The sequence below is a fragment of the Camelus dromedarius genome, chromosome 3, assembly GCF_036321535.1.
Source record: "Camelus dromedarius isolate mCamDro1 chromosome 3, mCamDro1.pat, whole genome shotgun sequence".
Classification (NCBI taxonomy): domain Eukaryota; kingdom Metazoa; phylum Chordata; class Mammalia; order Artiodactyla; family Camelidae; genus Camelus; species Camelus dromedarius.
The window spans coordinates 33,892,412-33,915,838 of NC_087438.1; the positions used below are offsets into that span (position 1 = coordinate 33,892,412).

Genomic DNA, 23,427 nt, shown 5'->3' on the forward strand with positions numbered 1-23,427 from the left:
CAGAAAAAGAGACATAAAAATTCCACCTTTTTCAAACATGGAAAAGCAGTTAAATTACCACTTATACAGCACTTTGTAACCTACAATGGCTTTTCATACCTGTGTCCTAGGTACCTTTCTTTGTCCCTCATGGCACCCCCAAAGAATGTAGGGCATCTTTCACTTCCCCATTTTATGAATGAGGAAAACAAGGTCCAGCAGGCCCTCGGCTGAAGACCACATGGCCAAGTCCAGACTCTCCCATTGACTCATCATATGACCCACTGCCCTGGGCTGGTCCTCCCCGTTTTCTCTCATGCTGCCACCGGTCTCTCGATGGTGCTGCAGAGCCATCATCACCTGTGTCCATTTGTTCCCAAGGGCACCACAGTCCTTTCCATGTCACCACTCTGCTTTTCACCAGAACAAAGAAGACATCAGCACAGAGACACTAAGCATGTCCCATGATGTGTCACAATCTTAAACAACAAAGGACTTGTGGACATTTGCCAGAAATGAGAAGCAGAAGGGTGGGGGTGGGGAAAGGGCAGAGGAGAACTATATTTTGGAGCCAGAAAGACCTTTGTTCAAATTCTGCCCTTGCCATGTGCGGGCTGTGTGGCACTGGGTAAGTGACTTCATACTCCAACTTCCTCTATTAAATAGAATAATACCATTTCTCTTTCTCTGTCTCAGAGAATTGGTGAGACATGACTGTGAAAACATCTAGCACAATGCAGGCTAGGCAACTAATAAATATTATTTTCCTTAAGGATCTTTATCTCGAGGAGTTTGCAACCATGATATAATAAAAAAAAATAGTGTTGTCACATTAGAAGGAACCTTAGAGATAAATTATGTTGCCCCCTTACTCAGAAACCTTCAGATTTTCCCCCAGAGACTAGAAAGTCTTAATATACATTGATTAAAAAAAAAAAAAAAGTCAGGGAACAAAACATTTCAGAACTCTAAGAGTACAATTGAAATTGTCTTTCAGCAAAATCTTTTATTTATAGTAAGTAATAACTGATATCGCCCACAATCGCTTTTCAGCATTTAGTCAGTGAGATTTCCTTCTTTCCTTTCAAAAGTGAAAGACAGCCAATTGTAGGTAGTGAAGAAAAAGATTCATCCCTGATGAAACCCCAGAACACACAGTTGGCTCACTGCTCCCCTGGGGCAAGGGGACTCTACTTATTTTATAAACAAGATGACTAGGTTATAAACAATGATAACTTCTGACTGCAACATTTTCTTTTTCATTTGGGGTACAAGATGTAACAGAAAAAATTAAAACATCCCATTATATCTTTTTCCTTTTGTTGTTACTTCTGTAAGTTATCTTTTGCCAACTATTATTCAATACATTATTATCTCCCCTGTTACTCTAACTATTTGGATCTTTTCCGTGGCTGAGAATACTTCCACGTGGTCCAGGCTTCACGCAGAGATACCGTCCACAATTGGAGTCAATGCCTGGTCTCTTTAGTATGCAAAGCTCATGAGTGCTTATTTGTCGCACACAACTAGGTATCAAAGGTGCCATCATCTATTTGCCCTCCCCCAGAGAATACAGTCTAGCATTTCAGGCACCAAAGATGTGGGCCATGAGCATCAGTAGCATTGACAGCATTAGGAAGACTTCAGTGGAAAGTTTCTATCCATGGACTGCTTCTTAATTTTAAATTAATCTTATACCAATCTTACATTGTATCTGGCCACAGATCCAGTATTTCTTGCCCTTTCTCATCATTGTCGAAGCATGGCCCACTTTATTTGTTTCTGTGTTTATAATGGTACCTGCATACTTATTTTAACAACATTATAAGCATCCACGGACATACTACCCAAAATGATACCCTAGCTTGGTCCTCTGACAACTTACATCTGACCACATTCACCACCTGCCTTCCTCCACCTAGTAACCATCAGCCCAAATCCTACACTTACCATCTCTTGCTCTTTCTAAACAGTCTTTTGATAGCTGTACTATCTGAAAAAAAAATTTTTTTAAAGGGTTCTTTATTTTTAACTTTATAAAAAGACTATCATGCTGTATACAATATTTCAAAACTTTCAAAACTTAACTCTTGCTAAGATTCCTCCATATTTTTCCATAGCATGATAGGTCATTTAATTTTTCAAAATTGAAGTAACACAGTGAAATGTAAAATTTCAATGTGAACACTGTGTACAAAGTGAACAACTGATGAGTTTTGACAGTTGTACACATCCACATAACTGACACTGTAATTAAGACAGAGAGCATTTCCATCAAACCCAGAAAGTTCCCTCGTGCTTTCTTTCACTTTATACTCACCTTCCACAGCAACCACTGATGTGACTTTTACCACCATAGCTTCGGATGCCTTTTCTATTTTATATAAACGAAATCATACAGTCTCTGCTGTGTAGTGTTTAGCTTTTCACTCGACATAGAAATTATCCGTGATATTTTCTGTACTAGTGATTCATTCTTTATTTTTCTTACCCATTATATATACCACAATTTGTTCTACACTCTACTGATTATGGGCACTTGGGTCATTTCCAGTTTGGATTATTATAAATAATGGAGCCATAACTGCTGATTAAAAAAATATAAAAACCAAGGTAATAATCTTCAGATAACACTTGCAATGAGGTAAAAACGAAATATTTCTCTCTTATTACAAAAGTAATGTTCTTACTGAAAAAATTATAAAAAAAATTAAAGCAAAAATAAGAAGGAAACACAATCTAATAGAGATAAAAATAATAAATTACAGTACACATTCTACCAAATTTTTTCCTTAAAAATCTTCCCATTTTTCTAAATGTCCATAATGCCATTTTCTTAATGCCATTTTTATGCAATTAAAAAAATTGAAATGCCCTATCTGCATATTGGGTTTTTTTTTTTTACTTTTTTTTGTCTTTTTAATTTACATATGGGTTTTTTTTAAGATTTTTTTCATTTACTTTAACTGGAACATTTTCATATTCATTTCTAAATTTTAAGAAATGTTTACCTTAACAACTAAATTTTTAGGAAGAAAATGTACAAACCATTAAAAAAAAATTAGTTGGGCTTCATCAAAACTAAAAAAGTCTACTCTTCAAATGATACTGTAAAAGGAAAAGACGATATACAGACTGGGAGAAAACGTTTGCAAAACACATAAAGGACTTGTATCCGGGATATATACAGAGTCTCACAACTAAATAACAAGAAAATAAGCAATCCACTTTTTTTAACTAGCAGGAGATTTGAATAGATACCACACCAAAAAAGGAAATACTATGGCAAATAAGCACATGAAAAAGTCTCAATATCATCAGCCATCAGGGAAATGTAAATTAAATGAGATGCCACTACACACACCAGTAGAATTGCTATAACTGAAACAAGCAAGCAAAGAAAAAAAACTGATAATACCAAGTGTTGTCAGGGATGCAAAGCAACTGGGTCTCTCATACGCGGCTCGTGGCAAAGGCAAAATGGCAACATGGAACAATTACTCTGGATGACAGTTTGGCAGTTTCTTATAGAGTTAAACATACACTTACTGTAAAACCCAGCACTCTCATTCCTAGGTCTTTACTACACACAAAAGAAAACATATGTCCACACAAAGACCTGAGTACCAATATTTATAGCAGCTTTATTCATAGTCATTTCAAACTGAAAACAACTCAAACATTTTCAACAAATAAATTATGCATCTCTACAATGGCATCCTGCTCAGCAATACAGAAGACTGAATTAGTGATCCAGGTGACAACATGGATGACTCTAAAAGCATTATGCAAAGTGAAAGAAGCCAGATTCAAAAGGTACATGCTGTGTGATTCCTTAAATTTAACATTTTGGAAAAAGCAAAGCTATTAGGACAGAAAATAGATCAGTGTTTGTGAAGAGTTAAGGGGAGGAGGAGACTGACTACAAAGGGGCAAGAGGGAAATTTGAGGGGTGAGATATTCTAATCTCCACGTGGTGGTAACACCACTGTACAGGCTTGTCAAAGTCATAGAACTGTACATCTAAAAGGGGTAAACTTTACTTTTTATAAATTTTATCTCAATAAACCTTACTTCAAAGAATAAATGTTTGAGAAAACCTACTAGAATATCTAAATTTTAGTTAATTTTAGCAGATAATTCCTGCCTCTCTTCCCAAATAAAAAGAAAGCCCTTGTCTTGAGCATTTTGTTTCAAACAGGAATATCCCAATTGTTTATTTTTTAGACTGCCAAGTTAGATTTCTACTTAGTCCCAAACATCTGTTTCAAAAATATACATGTCTGATTGCCGTTTGGTAAGATTTTCAGGAAATACTGCCTATTCAAGATCAAGAATCCACTTGCTTATTGCTTTTGCCAGCAAATGGTGATGTCACTGGGATAATATCAGAGACATTCAGAAACCATAACAGTACTTTTGAACTGTCAGATTTTAACGATACAACTATTAATAAACAGGGACACAGGAATGCAAGAGAAGAAACTTTCATAAACATACAAGATTGCCCTTTATATTTTTCTACAGCAGTTAACAGTATGTAACGGTTAATACTAGGGCATCTACATATTCTGAAAAGTATTTTTCTAAGAATGTGGAAGCACATAAAAATTGCATTATGCCACAGTACTATACACTCTCTTGTTTATCAACAAAACGCTTGTCATTCATGTTTAACATACAGAATTTTAAAAATGTTTTTGCCGTGTTTGTTGTGTCTTAGATTCTTGGCAACTATAGGCGTGAAAATATAAGCACTGAAAAATTTGTGGAGGAAATAAAATCAATTGCAAGTGAACCCATGGAAAAGCATTTCTTCAATGTCTCTGATGAACTGGCACTAGTCACTATTGTTGAAGCTCTGGGAGAAAGAATATTTGCCCTGGAAGGTATGACTGTTTCCTCATAAGCCTGAGCGTTCTTCTTAACAATTCAAATGCACCGTGATGGGTTTTGCTGTTTATTTCTATCACATAGCTAATGTGTTTTTACTGGGTACAACAGCCACCATGGAATAATACCCTATTATATAAATCTATCATTAAGAAGGCTATTTCACATAGCACTGTGTTTGCTGGAAGCTCTCTTTATATGTACACGGCACAGCTGATGTGAGAGCCAGATGCCGACAATGGTCAGTGTCGGGGCGCAAGAACAAAAATGTGCCCGTGTGTTTTATTCCTTTTCTGCAACACAGGTTTAGAAAATGGAGGCACTAACTCAAGTCTTTGTTTTTGTTTTTCACTTTGGGCTTCTATGGGACGGTTTTTATACAATAACTTCTTTTTTCATTTATTTTCTCCTGTTTTGCTCCTTGCCCGTTTTAACGGTCTTCGTGGAACTCTGCCTCAAGACCCAAGGCAGCGAAACATTAGTTCACTGTATTTGTAAATTTTTTCTTTTATTTTAATGGCTGTTTTCCATTCGGAAATTCCTCCACTGTCTTAGGTAGAAGATGTCAAGGAACAAATTACCTTGGAACTAGATCTCCCCTGACAAAAAAAAAGAAGTTTTCAGGATTGTTATGCCAGGCAAACTGAAAAAGCCTGTTTCTTCACATTCTCTGATAATCTGGAGTCTTAGAGAATGTGCCCTTTTTTCTCAACCTAGGATGAGAAACCACTAGTCAGTTCCGCTCCGAGGCTGCCTGTGAGCACAGGACACACCAAGGACTGTTTTTCAACTTAAACATAGAACTTTACAAGGACCTTCTCAGTCTCCCTGATATGACCTGATAATGGGAAATACAAAGACAAAATGGGAAAGAGACATAACTGAAAAAAGGTGGACCATTTTGATTGAGCATTGTGACTGGGAAAAGTGACTGACAAAGAAAAGGTATAGAAAGGAAAGAAAATGATTTACAGTGATAGCTTTCAAACTTTTATTGGCAATGATTCATGATAATGAATATATTTTGCTTTGTAACACAATGTACACATATGTATACATATAAAAATAAAATTTCAGGAAAAAGCTTTATCATCTGCAATGCACTCTGATAATTCCTCATCACTTCTGTTCTATTCTTTTTCTTTTTTTAACCTTTTTTAGCTGAGGTATAATTTACATTGTTGTGTTAGTTTCAGGTGTGCAGCAAAGTGATTCAGTTATATATGTATTTATATCTCTGTGTATATATATATAAAACTGAATCACTGCAACTTAGGTAGGTTATTACAAGATATTGAATTATAGTTCCCTATGCTATACAGTAGGTCCTTGTTGTTTGTCTGTTTTATATATGGCAGTGTCTATGTTAATCCCAAATTCCTAATTTATACCCCACCTCCCCTTTATCCTTTGGTAACCGTAAGTTTGTTTTCTATGTCTGTGAGTCTGTTTCTGTTTTTTAAATAAGTTCATTTGTATCATTTTTAAAGATTACACATATAAATGATAGCTTGTATTAATTGTCTTTCTCTGTCTGACTTACTTCACTTAATGTGATAATCTGTAGGTCCATCCATGTTGCTGCAAATAGCATTATTTCTTTCTTTTTATGGCTGAGTAATATTCCATTATATACACACACCTGTATACACCACATCTTCTTTATCCAATCATCTGTTAATGGATGGTTAGTTTGCTTCCATGTCTTGGCTAGGGTAAATAGTGCTTCTATGAACATTGAGGTATGTATCTTTTCAAATTAAAGTTTTCTCCAGATATATGCCCGGGAGTGGGATTGCAGAATCTTATGGTAGCTGCATGCTGTAAGTTTTGGATCATTGTGTTTTTGTTTTCATTTGTCTGTAGGTATTGTTGATACAGATATTATTACTTTTGTCTTTTAAACTCCCTACTAGCTTTGTGTGTGGATGATTTCCTAACTTTATTGTATGTTTGCCTTCATCAGTGAACCCTTCCATTTTTTAATTTTCTTGTTTATAATTGTGGCTTTTTCTTTTCCACCTAGAGGAGTTCCTTTAGCGTTTATTGTAAAGCTGGTTCGGTGGTGATGCATTCTTTTAGCTTTTGCTTGTCTTTAAAGCTGATGATTCCTCCATCAAATCTGAATGGGAGTCTTGCTGTGTAGAGTATTCTTGGTTATAGGTTTTTCTCTTTCATCACTTTAAGTGTATCATGCCACTCACTCCTGGCCTGCAGAGTTTCTGCTGAAAAACCACATGATAGCCTTATGGGAGTTCCCTTGTATGTTACGTGTTACTTTTCCTTTGTTGCTTTTAATATTCTCTCTTTATCTTTATTTTTTGTCATTTTCATTATAATGTGTCTTGGTGTGTTCTTCTTTGGGTTAATCCTGTATGGGACTCTACACTTCCTGGACTTGCATGACTGTTTCCTTTCCAAGGTTAGGGAAGTTTTCAGCTATTACCTCTTCAAATATTTTCTCAGGCCCTTTCTCTCTCTTTTCTCCCTCTGAGAAACCTATAACATGAATATTAGCATGCTTGATGTTGTCCCAGAAGTCTCTTAAACTGTCCTTATTTCTTTCTATTATTTTTTCTTTTTTCTGTTTGGCAGCAAGCCCCTCTGGCCTTCAAAGCCAAATGTTCTGGGGGATCCTCTTCCTGGTGCCAGACCCCAGGCTGGGGGCCCTTATGTGGGGCTCAGAGTTCTCACTTCTGTGGGAGAACCTCTGCAATGTAATTATTCTCCAGTTTGTGGGCTGCCCACCCCAGGGGACATGGGGTTTGATTATATCATGAGTCTGTCCCTCCTAGCCATCTCATCGTGGTTCCTTCTTTATGTCTTTAGTGGTAGATCTTTCCTGGTATATTCTGGTCTTTTACATCTGTGATTGTTCTGCAGTTGTGATTTCAGTGTGCTCCTGAGAGGAGGTGAGCTCAGGGTCCTTCTACTTCACCATCTTGGCTGCTTTCTCCAGTAGTGTATTTTTAAAGAGAGGCTATCTCAGCAAGGACCATCCAGGCTGCAGGCACCTCTATTCTCTTTCAATTAAAAACAAATGCTGGTTATGACTCACTCTGTTGATTTCATGACTTGACCACAACCTCTAAGTGGGAAGTTTGTTTTAAGATGACAGGGGTCCAGAGCCCATCCAGACTGAATTTTTCTGGTTTCCTTTTGCCCTGGCTCCTTTTCCCCTCTGCCTTTAGAAACAGAGCACTCACCTTATTTATCAGTCTGAAGTCACAGCTGCTTCTAGAGAACTTGGCTGTCCTATGTTCTGTGTACAAGCCATTTTTAAGTGGCCTTAGTCTCACAGCAGCCAGCCTGTATCATTTACTATTAGGCCAAATTATGAGCTTAGCTGGCCTTAAGGAAAGATCGTAGGTTTTCCAAGTCATTGTGCACTTTTGATTTTTAATAACATGGACCAGATATAATAAAACAATCTGCAAAGATCATTTAAAAGAAAAATTACTTAGTTACAGTAGATAGTTAAACACAATACAGTCTCATTTCTAAATCTCATCTTAAGGAAGCAAGAAAATATGACCTAAGACTTGTAGAAATGAAGCCTGTATCAGCTGTTGGGTGGGGGAGGGGTCAATTTGCCTTACATGACATTTTCAGATTCTTTCTAACCTAACCACACTGTGAGTTAAAGGTTATAACATTGGAGTACCTACATATTCCAAGAAGTCTTCATATTTAAAAACCAAATTATTTTATAAGGAACTCCACAGATTAAAAATGTCTCCCACATCTTCATTGCTGCAGTTTTAGGGCCAACTCAAACAGTGTTTTGACTAGCCCATTTCTGACATTTTACATAATGAGGTCAGAAAGGGCTTCATTTCTTTGTTACTTGGGAAATCTCCATTTCCTAGCAACATTTATCTTTAGATAGCAAATAGCAGCAATTATGAAAATCATGCTTTTCGAAGGACAGTGCCACCTAGTGAGGTAAGCAGGCCAGCTCTTTGCCTGATGAACTCAGAAAATGATCTAGTGTCTCCCTTTCCCATCATGTACTGGGAGAAATGCTGAAATTCCTCACCAGAAGCTGCACACAGATTACAGTAGTTATTGCAACACCCAGGAACAAGTCCAGCGAGGAGCATCAGGGATGCACAGTGTGTTTTGTCGTTGTGCAGATTCAGCAGGCAGGGTTTCACAGAATGTCCTTCTCTCTGTTCTCAGTTGTAAACAGAACAGCAGCAGGGGAAGGTGCTGGAAATAGTAGGTCTCTACTACTGCATTCTTATAATTGATCTTGCAGAGACAAATGGCAAAGCACTGTGGACATAAAATAAAAGTCTAAATTAAAGCTAAAGTGCATCTCAGTCATTTAAATTACAGGGCACTTTGTATGTGAGATTAAAATAATGTATTTGAATGTTTGATTGATTTCCCCCATTTAATCTAGTCCTATAAAAATTCAATTACTGATGTATTTGTTAACAAACTGATGCCAGTAAATAAAGAGTAAGTAAGTTTGATTTCACAAGTTTGATTGCTGTCACGCCTCGATGAAAGGGCAGTTTGACTCTCTTAAAAGTATGTGCTAGTTTTAACTTATTGGCAAGGCCAAAGAAATCAGTAACTCCCTCCAAAAGTAAATAAATCAACATTCCATTAATCCCCTCAGGAGCTTGTGACTTTGGGTTGGTAAATATTTTGCAGGTAGCACACTCCCATAGAATACTGTGGATTAGCTCTGTGTGTCAGTAAAGAGCTTCAATGAGGGTACAGAATCTTTTAAAAATGTGTGATTGAATGGCCATGTGTCCCGGAGCCCTGTCAGAAAGTCCCCTCCTGTTCTGGAAGTGATACCCACAGCCAGACATTAGAGCAAATGCAAACCCAGAATCCCTAAACCCTCTATCAAACAATGCAATTCTAAGAGGAAATATGGCAGGAAATATGGGTGAGGCTGGTAGAGTCAAGAAACCTATTTAAATATGTGAATCAACTGTTGTCAGTCCTGTGACTTATCAGGTAAGTTTAGCCTAACGTGTCAGGAGTGAGGGTAAGCACAGAGCTTTCAACCACCTGGATCCAAAGCACCAGAGGACGAGCCTACACAAGCCCACTAGAGAAGAACAGAAGCGTGGATAGATGTCTCAAGTCCTCCAGCAAGAGTGGGGAAGCGAGCGGTCAAGAATGTGAACCTCAGTCCTTCTGCTAACCTTCCGTGTCTCCACCCAGCCCAGCCCCACCTAGGAATCTGGGGTTGAGAAATGTGTGGCTAAAAAGGTCCTAAAGATGCTAGAAGTTCTGGTTGGTAGAGACCACAGACTGTACCAGGTTTCTGTCTTCTGTAAATCAGCAATGTGCTTAAGGCGATTTCTACATTACAGCTACAGCTGACCAGTCGGCCGCTTCTTTTGAGATGGAAATGTCTCAGACGGGCTTCAGTGCTCATTATTCACAGGTACGTCACCCAGCTGGTAAAAAATAAAATATCTTTTTGTTTGAGATTTCCTTTCCCAAACCCAATACCAAGGTATCAGCATTATAAGCGCAACTTGCAGTTCACTTGTTTCCAGTCCAAATAGGCAAACACTATTTCATAAGCTTCTTGTTAGGAAAAAATGTTATGTTACACAGCTCACTATATTGTACTGATAATTGCAAATCAGTGTGAGGTCTGCTTTCTGTAAATCTACATCTAGCTAAATAAATATTTAATTTAATATAGTGGCTAAAAATATAAAATGTATATTTTTTTCAGTGTTGAGGTACCCAAGGGTCTTGCTGGAATGCCATGTTCAAGACCCAGATTCTTAGCATCCATAAGGCAAAAAGATTGGAAAAGATATCCCTTGCAGTTGATGGAAGAAAAGGTACCATGGTCCCTGCACAGGAATACTGACATTTCAATGTGCAGTTGCACTGTATAACCTAGGATGCTTTACTTGCTCTGCCTCAGTTTCCTTTTCTGTAAAATAGGGGTGAAAATCATGGCATCTAGCCCAAAGGGTCATTGTGATAATTATATGAATTAATATATGTAAAGCACTTTGAATAGTACCTATCGTATTAATGCTATGTAAGTGTTTGCTCTTACTACTTTTGTTAAATGTTGTTTTCTTTATTTGGATATAAGGACTGGGTCATGCTTGGAGCTGTGGGAGCCTACGATTGGAATGGAACAGTCATCATGCAGAAGGCTAATCAAATCCTAATTCCCCAAAACACCACCTTTAATGTTGAGTCTACGAAGAAGAATGAACCTCTTGCTTCTTACTTAGGTAAAGTTTGGATGTCATGGATAGAAAGTTGCTTTTTCACATTTTTGTGTTTTTAAAATTTTCTTAGCTTAATTTTCTCATATTTTTATAAGCATACCTATATACAACCATGTAAGAGAGATCATTTCTAAGGGTTAGATGTTTTCCAGGATCCGTGAAAGTTTCCAGACCTCTGAGTAGCCTTAGTAAAAATAACAGAACATGGGAGAGCGTTTCTTGGAGGGGCTGCTAGCGCTGGGAATGATTTGGACTGATATTCGCACTTTTTGAGGCCTCTCTGTCTGAATTCTCGTTAACTACAAGAAGTGCTTCAGGTCGAGTGGACAGGAAGCAGAGTTAGGAAAAGAAACCTTAACTCAGCCTATATCCTGAAGATTAGGCTCCCATATTCTTTCAAATATCCTGTATCATTTGTTCCTTTCTATGGGTCTTAATTTTGGAAAGTAAACTTTTCATCTATTTTGTCATATGGCTGCTTCTTTAATACTTCTGTTCACAATCAGGCACATGAACGATTTTCCAAAGGCTTGTCTAAAACGAGGAGGTGTGTGTCTGGTGTCACTTTATTTTGGATCTGTGCCCGGCCGGGGTTGGCCAGGGGACTCTTTTATCACTGGATGATTTCAGTAAACAGTTGGGAGAGTCTAGGATAGAAAGGACCCCCAGGATATGGTTTCCTAGCCCCCCTATTCACTCAACAAATATTTAGGGGGCACCTGTCCCGCCCCAGGCATCATTTTCGGTGCTGGGGGTGCAGGGGTAAAGAAAACAAAGACCGTGCAGTGGTCATACTTTAGCATGTTTGGATTCCTCTTTGTGATATTTCTGTCCTGGGAGGGGTGAGTCTTTTTCTCTCTCTATCCCAGCTTTCTTCTGTTTTACAAAGAAGGTGGCAGGTGTTTACTAGCACGTCCACACGTCTTATTCAAGGGCGTGTATTAAAGCTGTAGCGTCAGCAGGATTTAAGAAGAATGAAAAGTCTGAGTTTAGATAATTAAAAGTATAGCAGGAAGCAGCAGGTATAACGTGAATGCTAAAACCCCTTAAGACATGTTGAAATGTGCTAATGAAAGTCTAGTCTATTTCCCATAAAAGTCCTATTTCATTCTACCCTAAGCAAGGAGCAGCTAAAGTATTCTAAGCATTGTCCTAAGCATCACACATTATAAAAGAAAATGCCAAACTAGGATTGCCAGTAAAAAATTATCTACAAGATACAGAGCTGGAAACAGTCCCCATCTACCCATCCTTCTCCTCACCAAACCTGAAGAAATTGATGGTTAGAAAACAAAATGTACACTGCATGTCTTTTAAATATTTGGAGGATTATGATGTAAAAATTAAGGGGTTGCCATTAAAATCCATGTTTTTTATCCTTAAAAGAAATATTAGAAAGCATATAGTAAACATCTAATTTTCCAAATTAAGAAATAGAGAAATATAAATGTTGCATCACAACTACCTGTGGCAGGAATGAAACTAGAATCTGGGTCTCAATTCTTATTCCAGTGTTCATTTTGCAGTACCAAAAATGCCTGATTCTGGGTTGATCAAGAAAGCACTTATAGATAGTGAGAACCTGCAGTGTGCCAAACACTGAGTTATAAAATGAGAATAACAAGATAAATAAGAGGTATCTATCCCTGCCTTGATGAAGCTTACCTTTTTGGGTGAGAGACAATACTGAACCAAGCAATTACTATCAGTATAATATGTGCTATGATATAGAATGCATAAAAAGAGGACAGGAGGTTAGGTTAGATGGCTTCTAAAGGGTCTTCAAGATTCTCTAAGACTATTCTACGTGAAACACCTTGAAATCAAGGACCAGTTTTGCCTGAGGCTTCTTTCCATCCTAGATAGAAGAATCAGAGGATGCTAATTCTCATACGTAATGGTGGCATATACATTAGTGTAACTTTCTAGGAAAGTCATTTGACAATGTTTATCCAGAGCCATAAAAATGTTTACACCACATTGACCTAAATTTTTTACTTCTGAGGATCTAACCTAAGGGGAAAAAATCCAATTAAAGAATGCCATGGGAGCAATTGTTTTAATTGTATTATTATTTATGGTATTGGGATAAATGGCATATCCTAAATGTCCAGAAGTATAGGGCTAGTTAAGTATATGTTGATGGTACATTATGAAACCATAAAAATAAAAATTATAAAGCTGCTGATCCCATGATACTAAAGGCTTGAAGTGATTAGGGCACTGGACGTACAGTCAGTCAGAGATACTCTGAGGTCATGGAGACTTGAGTTTGTTTTCTGACCTTGCTCCTGGCTATGACTTTAGGCAAATTACGTTATTTCTCAAAGCCTCAATTTGCTTATGTCTAAAAAAAGTATTTTACATAAATATAGTAATTATTTATAATGTATTATATGTATATTTGGATTGTTATGAATATAAAATTAAATAATACCTATAAAGTATTTAGTATTATGCTTGATAGACAGTCAACACTCAATAGGTGCTGCCTGTTATTGCGCTAGTATGTGATGTTATATAATAAACATTCCTCTTATTAGTAGTATGACAGGCAGAATAATGACCCCAAAGATGTCCATGTCCTAATCCCCAGACCCAGATCTTATATGTCAAAAGGGGCCTTGCAGGTGTGATTAAGTTAAGCATCTTGAGATGAGATTATCCTGGGATATCCTGGCTGGGCCCAGTCTCATCACATGGGCTCTTAAGTCAGAGAAGATCTCCTATTTGTGGCCAGAAGATAGAACTATAGAAAAATGGTCACAGAGACGCAATTTTGTTGGCTTTAAAGATGGAGAAGGGGGGCCACAAGCCACGGAATGTGAGTGGTCTCTAGAAGGCACCATGGGCAAGGAAATGGACTCCCTTTTAGAGCCTCCGGAAAGACCCCGGCCCTGCCAACGCTGTGATTTTAGCCAGAGAGACCTAGGTCTGACTTCCAACTTTAAAAGATAAAAAAATTTGTGCTGTTTTAAGTCACCAAATTTGTGAAAATTTGTTACAGCAGCAATAGAAGACTAATACAAGTATATTACATAAATACTAACAGTAGCTGACATTAATACTGCTACTAATTAGTACTGAATATTTACATTAAAGACGCTGTGTGAAGTCCACCAAGATGTGAGTGACATTGTCACTACTCTAAGGAAGTTCACACATTTTAACAGCACATTTAATAAAATATTAAATAATAATGTTATTTGATAAATAACACTAGAATATTTTTGATATTCTGAATGATGACAAAGTGATTAAATTCCTTAAAAACAAATAGCCTTAAAGAACCCTAAATCTATTATTTTAAAAATATTTGGGGTAATGGTTTCCTTAAAGCAGACTTAGAGAATTCAAGACTTAAAGATATTGCTGCAAGCAAGATAAAATTAATAGAACCTTCAATCCTGACCACAGTATTTATATGATTCTTCTCTTTCCAGAAAAGGAAATTTGGAGGCGTGTTGTCTACAGGGTGCTAAGATGATGTTTTTTTCTGTTTCAGAACTCATTTCATTAGCTTAGTCACAGGTCACTGCCTTAGACATTTTGCCAACATAAATAAAGTCAAATATATGTAAGATTTATTTCAAAATAGAAAAAGAGGGCAGGGAGAAAGAAAGAATTCAGGAGAGAAAGACAGCTTTTTCCCCCTAAATATTATTCTAAATCTAAAATTAGGCTTTCAAAATGTTTCCTCACGTGGGTTATAAACTAAGAAGAGATTGAACATGTTCACCTGAAATCTGTGTAGATTGCAAGTTGTTAGACTATGGAAATTCATATAGAGGAAACAAAGTAAGAAACAGATAGTCTGTAAAAAATCCCAAACTAACCACTAATGATCAGAAAGAAGTAGTAATTGAAGCTGTGGAACCTCCCTTTGGATAGTCATGCGCCCATCTTTCTGTAACCCAGTGATGGCTTTCTGCCCATATGTGCTTAGCAGGTGGTTTTGCTGTAACAATCCAGTCGATGGAATTGTGTTCCCTGCCTCCCCCGCCCACAGTTTGCTAATCATGCCTGACTAACTCCAAAGAAAAAGTACAGACGTGAGGCAAACGCATGAGATTCAGACAGATCATACCTGTTTCCCATTACCTCACCAGATCCTAGCAGTTTTCTCATGAGAGCCAACAGGAGTCACTCTTTATAAATCCACACACAGAGCTACACCAGCAACTTTTCTTTCTCTTCAAATGTGTGCCTTTTTCAGAAAGTGATGTTAAGCTTTTAAATCTTTATAATGATTTTCCTTTTATTAAAATTTGACTTTCCTGGGACCCCTTTCTCAATCCCTCTTCACTGTCTTTGGACACCAGAGCTTCAACCAGGACTGCCTCACTGGTTGTTTCTGCCCCTGTGAAGATTTCATCTAATAGTTTTAGTTATGGAGTGTGACTCATCAAAGTGAATTAAATAATCACACAACTCCAAGCCTCAAACATAGTTTTCAACTTATTTTTTTAAAGATTCTTTTATCAGTTTGCATTCATAGCTCTAAAAGTTGAAAAAAAAAAAAAGCAAATCAATGTATCCTAACACTCATCCCATTCCGTTGTTCGTATTTCTTAGTAGCAACACGAAATAAAGCAGCCTTTGTTTTGCATATTCTCCTCCGTTTTATTTATGTTATAAACTTGATCCTAAAGTTTTTGTTTTTTCAACAATACTGTGGTTAGTAACATAAAAATATAACACATTACATGTTTAAAAATAATAGTCTATTTACAGTTAAATTATTAAATTAATACTAAACTATTAAATTTACAGTCTATTATGTATAGTTTTTTTTTAAAAGCTCTAAGATGGATGAAGAAATGAAAATGTGAGAAAAATATTCATGAAGGAAAATACGGCTGAGGAATTGTGTTCCTTTAGCACTTGTAAGAATAAACATATTTTAGTACAAAACCTCTGTGTCTTTTTAAAAGTTTTGGAGGAAAGTAGAACTGTTGTCTTATGGTAAAATATACTTGGTTAGTATATATTATCAATATAGTCATTTTCTCAGTAAGAAATGCTGTTCTGTGGCATTTTGAAAAATAATTTGCCCTCTGCTCCAATGATGGTCAACTCTGGTTATTAGAACATTTCTTCCTCTTGTAGAGTTGAAATCTGCATGTGGTAATTTTTATCTATTGATTTAGCTCTTTTCTCTGGAGATACAAAGAATGTTTAATTCTTCACTCAAAAATTAATAATAATCTGCCTTAAAGACATACTTTAAATTTTTAAAGGGCATGAAACCCTAATTAAAAAGAGGAATGATTAAAGATGAAAAGCTATTCAAGCTCACTTTTAATTAAACAAATGAAAATCACAATCACAGGAAGGTGATATTGGTAGATTGTTTAACACCTATCAGAACAGCCACAAATTTAAATTGTAGTAATGATACCTAATGTTTGTGAGAGTTTGGTGAAACTACTCTCTTAGATGGCTGTTCATGGAATAGTATACATGCTAGTATAAATGTTCTGGAAACAATTTGCCATACACTATAAGAACCATCAAAAATTTGATCTAGTAATCTGTTCCTTGAAATTTATCGTCAAAAAAATCCAAAAGAAAGAAAACAAATTAAATGCTCAATGATGTCTTTGCAGGCTTTAAGTGTAATGCCAAAAAATTAAAAACCACCTAAATTCCACCATTCCATCAGGGAATGGTCTTGCAGTATAAACAGAATGTATTCATACCTTAACTCAGAGAAATAAGCTTCAACCATTTAACATTACAATTAAAAAACTAGGCAGCAGTACAGAAGAGGTTTACATTTACTGTGATTCCAACTGTATAAAATGATCAATTATCAATTTGTATAGTACAAACACATGGATCCAAATGAAATACAATTGATTTAGTACAAAGGAGTAAATTGAGACTACAAGAGTTTGTGTGTGTGTGTGTGTGTGTGTGTGTGTTTTCTGTTGTTGTTATATCACTAATGCCTTTAAAAAAATGAAAACTGAGGTTAGGGAAAAATACCTTTTTAGGACAAAGCAGTTAGGGTAGATTATCAGGGAGCACACTAAAAGCTCCTACCAAAACAAACTTATTTGCATTAAAGTATATATATATTTTTTTTAAAAAAAGAGAAAAGTCCATATAAACACAGAAAAATGATTCCCTACCGTTTAAAATGGAGCTTAACTTATTCCTTGCACACTCCAAGGGGCCAGCGAGTACACCTGGTGTCTCTCTTTTGTTAGGTTACACAGTAAACTCCGCCACTGTCCCTGGAGATGTGCTCTACCTTGCCGGACAGCCGCGATACAATCATACAGGCCAGGTCATCATCTACAGGATGGAAGATGGAGACATCAGCATTCTCCAGACACTCAGTGGAGAACAGGTACCCTTCAAAATTATTGTTTTCAACTAATCCATTCATACTGTTTGTAAACTTAACTGTCTACTGTCCTAAACTTAAAAAAAAAAAAAAAAAACAGCACCCCCACATACACCATCAACTGTGAACAGGGCCCTGAGTTAGTTTCCCTGGAGGCATGTAAAGTGTCTCCATCTTTGGCCTCAGGAACATTTCAGCCGGAAGGAGGCAGAGGTACGGTGTGTAGATAATGATGTAGATACAGACGTACAAATACATATCAGAAAAAGAAATCTAAAACATTAAGAAGCATGAAGGTGCCAGTGCCACAGACAATAAATTCAGAAGGTGGAAAGATTCCTTTTTAAGCAAGGATTGGTACAGGAAGTCTTAATACGAGCTAAAGTGTGGGCTAGATGAAAGACAGAGTGTAGACAGGTAGGAAGAGCAGGCCAAGAGCCAGTGAAAAAGAAGTGGGCCCCCATTGGGTGAGGTTTTGAATGGCAGACTAAAGAATTTGGATTTTTCTCCTGGAGGTGATGGGAAGTAATCTATAACATGTAAAATCAGGGAAGTCTCATTAGATAATATGGAATATTAAAAGTAATTTAAGAAATCATATATGCAATGTGCAAACATAAGTGTGTATATAACTATTTTTTTAAACTGAAAGAAATACCTATGGTATTGTTGGTTATTATTAAATTGTGATCATTTGGACAATTTTTATTACTTTTTGCATAGTTTTCTGTGTTTTACAGGTGTTCTAGAACGAGAATTTATTAACTATTCTACAGTCCTCACTGGTGGGGGCATTCTTCAGCTTCACTAAATATTTCACTAAATATTCTAGACACACACATGCAAACCACTTGGAAGGGCAGGGCAGCACCAGCCTCCACCCCTCCATTAGCCCTGGCTGAAGCCCTGCAGCCCTACAACAGGACCGCCTAGGTGCCAGGAGACAGACACTTCGGGCAGGTGCAGGAGCTGCTCTAGCTTTAAAGCCCCACGGGAGCCATCATCTTTACAATAGCACCACAGACACAGCTCCTAGCAGTCCTGCTAAGAGCATGCAGTCACAGGGGTCACTGCATTCTAGGAAGCCCAGCATAGGTTATCTCCATCCAGTATTTGAAGTTCCACCAAGTGCAGTGAGCCAGTGAGGTTATTTTTACCACATTCAGTGTTACTAAGTACCATAGTTGAAATCCTTCCCTCATATTTCCAGGGGACCAGAGTCAGAGTAAGCCAAAGGCCAGATTCTCATTTACCAGGTGCAAGGATGTAATTAGCCCTTTGCCCACATTTATAACCAGAAAATGCATCAACAACAACAACAAAAGGCTCTTTTTGGAGCTCAAGGATACGGCGAGAAGACCTGAGATGACATATCAACAATAAAAATGGAAAAGGAAGGTCTGAGGCAGACATGAATAAGGAAGAACTGGCAAGACCATTAAATGAAGCGTTTGGATGACACCTTAGGTCTCCAAATGAGTTATCACTCTATTAATTGTCTATGAGGCAGGAAACATAGAATTTCATTTGAAAAGTGCTTATGAACATTTGAAGAGAGAATCACAAATGATTTAAATAATGATTTGATTTCAAGCCTGGGAATCTGGGAGAAAGATGGCACTATGATTAGAATGCCAGCATCTCAGGCAGTTGAGATATTTTTTTAAAGTGGTATTTTTAAAAGTGGTTTTAGACATGTTTTCTGTAACAGGGAACACAAATTCAAATGGTTGCAGGTAGAGAGTGGGTAAAGCAAATAAAAAAGCTGCTGGATAGAAGACGATGGGGGGGTGGGAGCCATGGCCTGGGCAGCTTGTGGACCATCTAAAGGTTCAGCTCCCACTCAGCTCCAGGTGACTATTGCTGTGTAGAAATAAAAGTCCAACAATGCCAGATCTGCCAACATTTTGTGTTTGTAGTTAATTAATTAATTAGACCTTCTAAACCCTTCATAAGCCTGTGAGAAAAATCAATATGGAGCATCTGTCTAAATGTCTAGCAATGTGTAGGAATGTGGAACTGGAGTCCTGAGAAGGAGCTGGAGTGAAATTTGCCATTTGAGATAATAGAAATGTTTGGGAAGAGCTGGTCATCTAAGGTGAGAGGTCTGAACTCAGGGGAGGCCAAAACCTAGGGGACAGAAGAAGAGAAAGGAACCAGCAAAATGAAAAGAAAGGGTGGGCTGTGATATCGTGGCAGAATCAGGAGAACAAAAGTAAAATCATGGAAGCCAAGACAGGAAGTTTCAATGAGAAAATTTTCAAGAGAATCAAATATCAAACACAGGTTGATACTTGGGAAACTTGCACAGATCTCCTGGATTTCCCTAAAATTCATCCCTATATTTAAAAGAGAAAATATAATCCTACAAGGGGATGGTCCCCCTGCAATCCATCTTTTTATATTTCTCTGTCTTTCATAGCTCCTGGGACAAGACTTAGCCATATCACTGAGTACACAGTCTTCTAAGACTCTAAGATGAAATGTGCTGCCCCATTGCTCCGAGACAGTTCAGTTCCTCACGATGTATTTAATTTCATACTTTCACCTTACTGTATTTAAACATGTACTGAAGCCATTCGGGAATGCCTTCTGTTGTTTATTTCATTTATTTTCTTTAAAAGTCATTATATTATTTCTGATCTTTTCTGATTTGTGGAGAAGAGAGGTTTGGGTGAAATCCAAAGGAAATCACTCTTCTGGATTTGTATAAGCTATAGAAACAGAGGTTTTTAGCTTCCTTGAGAATTTCTGATGTTCACAGTGTTTTGTTCTGCTTTGTTTCATATCCTAGATCGGTTCCTACTTTGGCAGCGTTTTAACAACAATTGACATTGATAAAGATTCTAATACTGACATTCTTCTGGTTGGAGCCCCCATGTACATGGGAACAGAGAAAGAGGAACAGGGAAAAGTGTACGTGTACGCTCTGAACCAGGTAATGGTAACTGTGAGTTTGGTAGAGACCTAGGACAATCTCTTCCTTTCTTAAATTTTCAATTAATTATGTTGTTCTAATTTTCTTCACTCACTTCGGAAAAAGGAGGAAAGAGGCTTTCAGGGCCAATCAACCCCACTAACCCCTCAGTCTCTAAATAAACATTTAGAATTCTAACAAAGTATTTCAAAACACTAGACATCTTCTGCTTGTAAATGTGAACTTTGGGTACAGAGTATATGAAATAAAGGTAAATAAATTGTGTTAAATTGCTAAATAAACTCACAAGGCAAACATTCATGAGCTCTGGCCTAGAGGTGGGTAATGTTAACATTTAAAGCTGTGTGTGTGTGTGTGTGTGTGTGTGAGTGAAGGAGGCAGGGAGAGAGATTGTGGAGAAACAGTGAATTGTAGGCAATGACACTAAGACACTTTGAGCAACCTGCTATGGTCTTTGGAATACTTCACTGGGCTAGAACGAGATCTGGTTTTTCTGATCCTACCTTTAGGCATCATTTGCAAAGTGAAATAATTCTTGATTTCTTCATTAAAAGAATTGTTTGCTGTTTACAGCAAAGTCAGGATGTGTCTATTTGGTTTGTTAAGTTCTTAGAGCCTGTCCCATATTAATTATTTTAAATCATAAATTACATATCTTTCTCCCTATCATATTTTTGCTTCTTCCTGTCAACTTCTTTTGGTCCTTTGTTACTTTCCCCTTTTTTCCCAAGAAAGCGTGTTCCTGTTCGTCATTGCTAGTACTTTCTGTCCTTTATAGGAGAAAATACATAGAGACTTTTCCAAAAAGCACAATAATGGGTGAAGAAAGGATAGTGACACAACCTGAGGGTTTAAAAATCCAGTGCTTCAGCTTTAAAAAGCTGCTGTGACTTATACACTCACTCGGTTACATTGAAAAGAGAATCGTTAAAATCCTCAGTATGTTGTCTTTCCCACACTTCTACAGTCTGTTTTTTGAAATCTCTAACTTTGCTCTCAGCTAGGCATACTTTTTAAGAAATTTTACAAACTTTACCGTTGAAGTACAAATGGTTTCTAATAGCATTGATTTAGTAGGTACTTAAAAACTCCACTCGGCTGTAGTAATGATAGAAATCCATAAGTATCCTGTTTATCTTTCTTCCAGACAAGGTTTGAATATCAAATGAGCCTGGAACCCATTAAGCAGACTTGCTGTTCATCTCCGAAGCACAATTCATGCACCAAGGAAAACAAAAATGAGCCATGCGGGGCTCGTTTCGGAACAGCTATTGCTGCTGTGAAAGACCTCAACCTTGATGGATTTAATGACGTTGTGATAGGAGCCCCCCTGGAAGATGATCACGGGGGAGCCGTGTACATTTATCATGGAAGTGGCAAGACCATAAGGAAAGAATACGCACAAGTAAGAAGTCAAACCTACAGATTCTTTTATTCATTTGTTATTTTAGTGTAGCAGGAATGGATGTCACTGCAATACAACAACACTATATTGTCATGTAGTCAGTAACAGTGTATGGGTTTTTTTAAAGTTTTATTATTTATAGAGGTAATGCTGGTTTATTACTATAAATATAAATTTATATATATTATATATATGTATTTCCACTTCTGTGATTCTTGCCCTTAAGTGATAAGTGGATTCAATGCCAGGCATCACCTGTCTTGCTTCATTGAGTTATTTAACTTTTTTTTTCTGACTCTATTGGGAAACTGGATTTCTAATTCTCTCCTAAGTTTTCTTTGTAGAAGAATTACTTGTATTTTATTCTTTTGCCTAGTCTTTTTTTTCTGTTGTTACTTGCCTTGTCTCCATGATCTAAGCTTTTGAAATGGTAAAAAAGCAAAATTAAAGAACACTTTTTAATAATGCTATTTAACATCTACAGTGTGTCTGATCCTAAACAGAGGGTACCACTTTCTAAATGAGAGAACAGTAATTATATGATTTAGCCAATAAAGGAGAAATTACAGTTTTTATATCCAATGCCTATGTTGTTATAATAAAATCATATTAAGCTTATATTTATGAATTAAATTGGTAAATTTTCTTCAAATAAACGTGGGTTTCTGAATGTTTATAATTTTCTCACAAGTAATCCCTCTTGAAGAAAATCTGAATAATTAAGCTTAACCTGCAGGGGTTTCTATTGTTCTTGTTTTACATTTATTGTCAGCTAATGGCTCTAATCTACAAATACCATTTTTTCCTACACGAGAAAAATATCAATTTACAGAAGTGATTCATGCATTATACAAAAAGAGAGTTTAAAGGAATTCTTCTAGTGTAACTGTCTGTTTTTAAGTAACCATAGTTAATTAAGCACTGAAAAACTACTTATAAATAAAATAGGATTCATTACTTTTTCCAGCTTGTATAACATGAGAAGAAAATGAGAACATCAATTATTTCTTTTTACATTTGACTGTTCTCTTTGGTTCTGTAGTCAAAAGAATTCTGAAAATCTATTCATGTCTTGTGAAGTTGTACTTAATTTTTCATAAAGTATAATGACATTACTAATGAAACAACAAAATAAAGGCGTATTTCAGTAACAACACTCCTACCCACTTAATAAGTAATTTTTTTCTGTTAAAAATCTTCATGGTATTTCTTAACTAAAAACAGACAGTATTAACTATTGGGGCGTGATGGAACCGGGAACCAGAGAAAGGAGTTTGTTTCTTGTGTTTTTACCACTTTATTCATTCAGTTTCACTCCTTCAAATTTAATGGAGTGGCATTTGCAGTAGACAAAAGAAGAATTTTTAAATCATTAATAAACAGAATAGATTGTCACAGGCAATTAATTTTGTAAAATGGTAGTAAATCAAGATGCAGCTTTAAGCAACAACAGAAAAGAATATTAGAGTTGAGTTTGTTTAATTATTGGCAGAATGCTTTCCCAAGGATATGTGAGCATTTGCTCATTCATTTCCGTGGTAACTAAAGGTGCTGTTTGTATATGGAGTGATCCAGAATCACACTGAATCAAGTCCTCCAGAAGCCATGGCGCAGATATCTCCTG

At 36.8% G+C, this 23,427-nt stretch overlaps 1 protein-coding gene across 1 annotated transcript in view; it reads left to right on the top strand.

Moving 5' to 3' along the window:
• The window catches only part of ITGA1 (integrin subunit alpha 1), a 153,171-nt gene that overhangs the window by 88,446 nt on the left and 41,298 nt on the right, over positions 1-23,427 (top strand). Inside the window, exons 9-14 of the mRNA XM_010974354.3 lie at positions 4,703-4,868; positions 10,215-10,288; positions 10,964-11,108; positions 17,321-17,463; positions 20,255-20,398; positions 21,546-21,803. Coding sequence (XP_010972656.1) covers positions 4,703-4,868; positions 10,215-10,288; positions 10,964-11,108; positions 17,321-17,463; positions 20,255-20,398; positions 21,546-21,803 — 930 coding nt within the window. The remainder of the gene's footprint in view (positions 1-4,702; positions 4,869-10,214; positions 10,289-10,963; positions 11,109-17,320; positions 17,464-20,254; positions 20,399-21,545; positions 21,804-23,427) is intronic.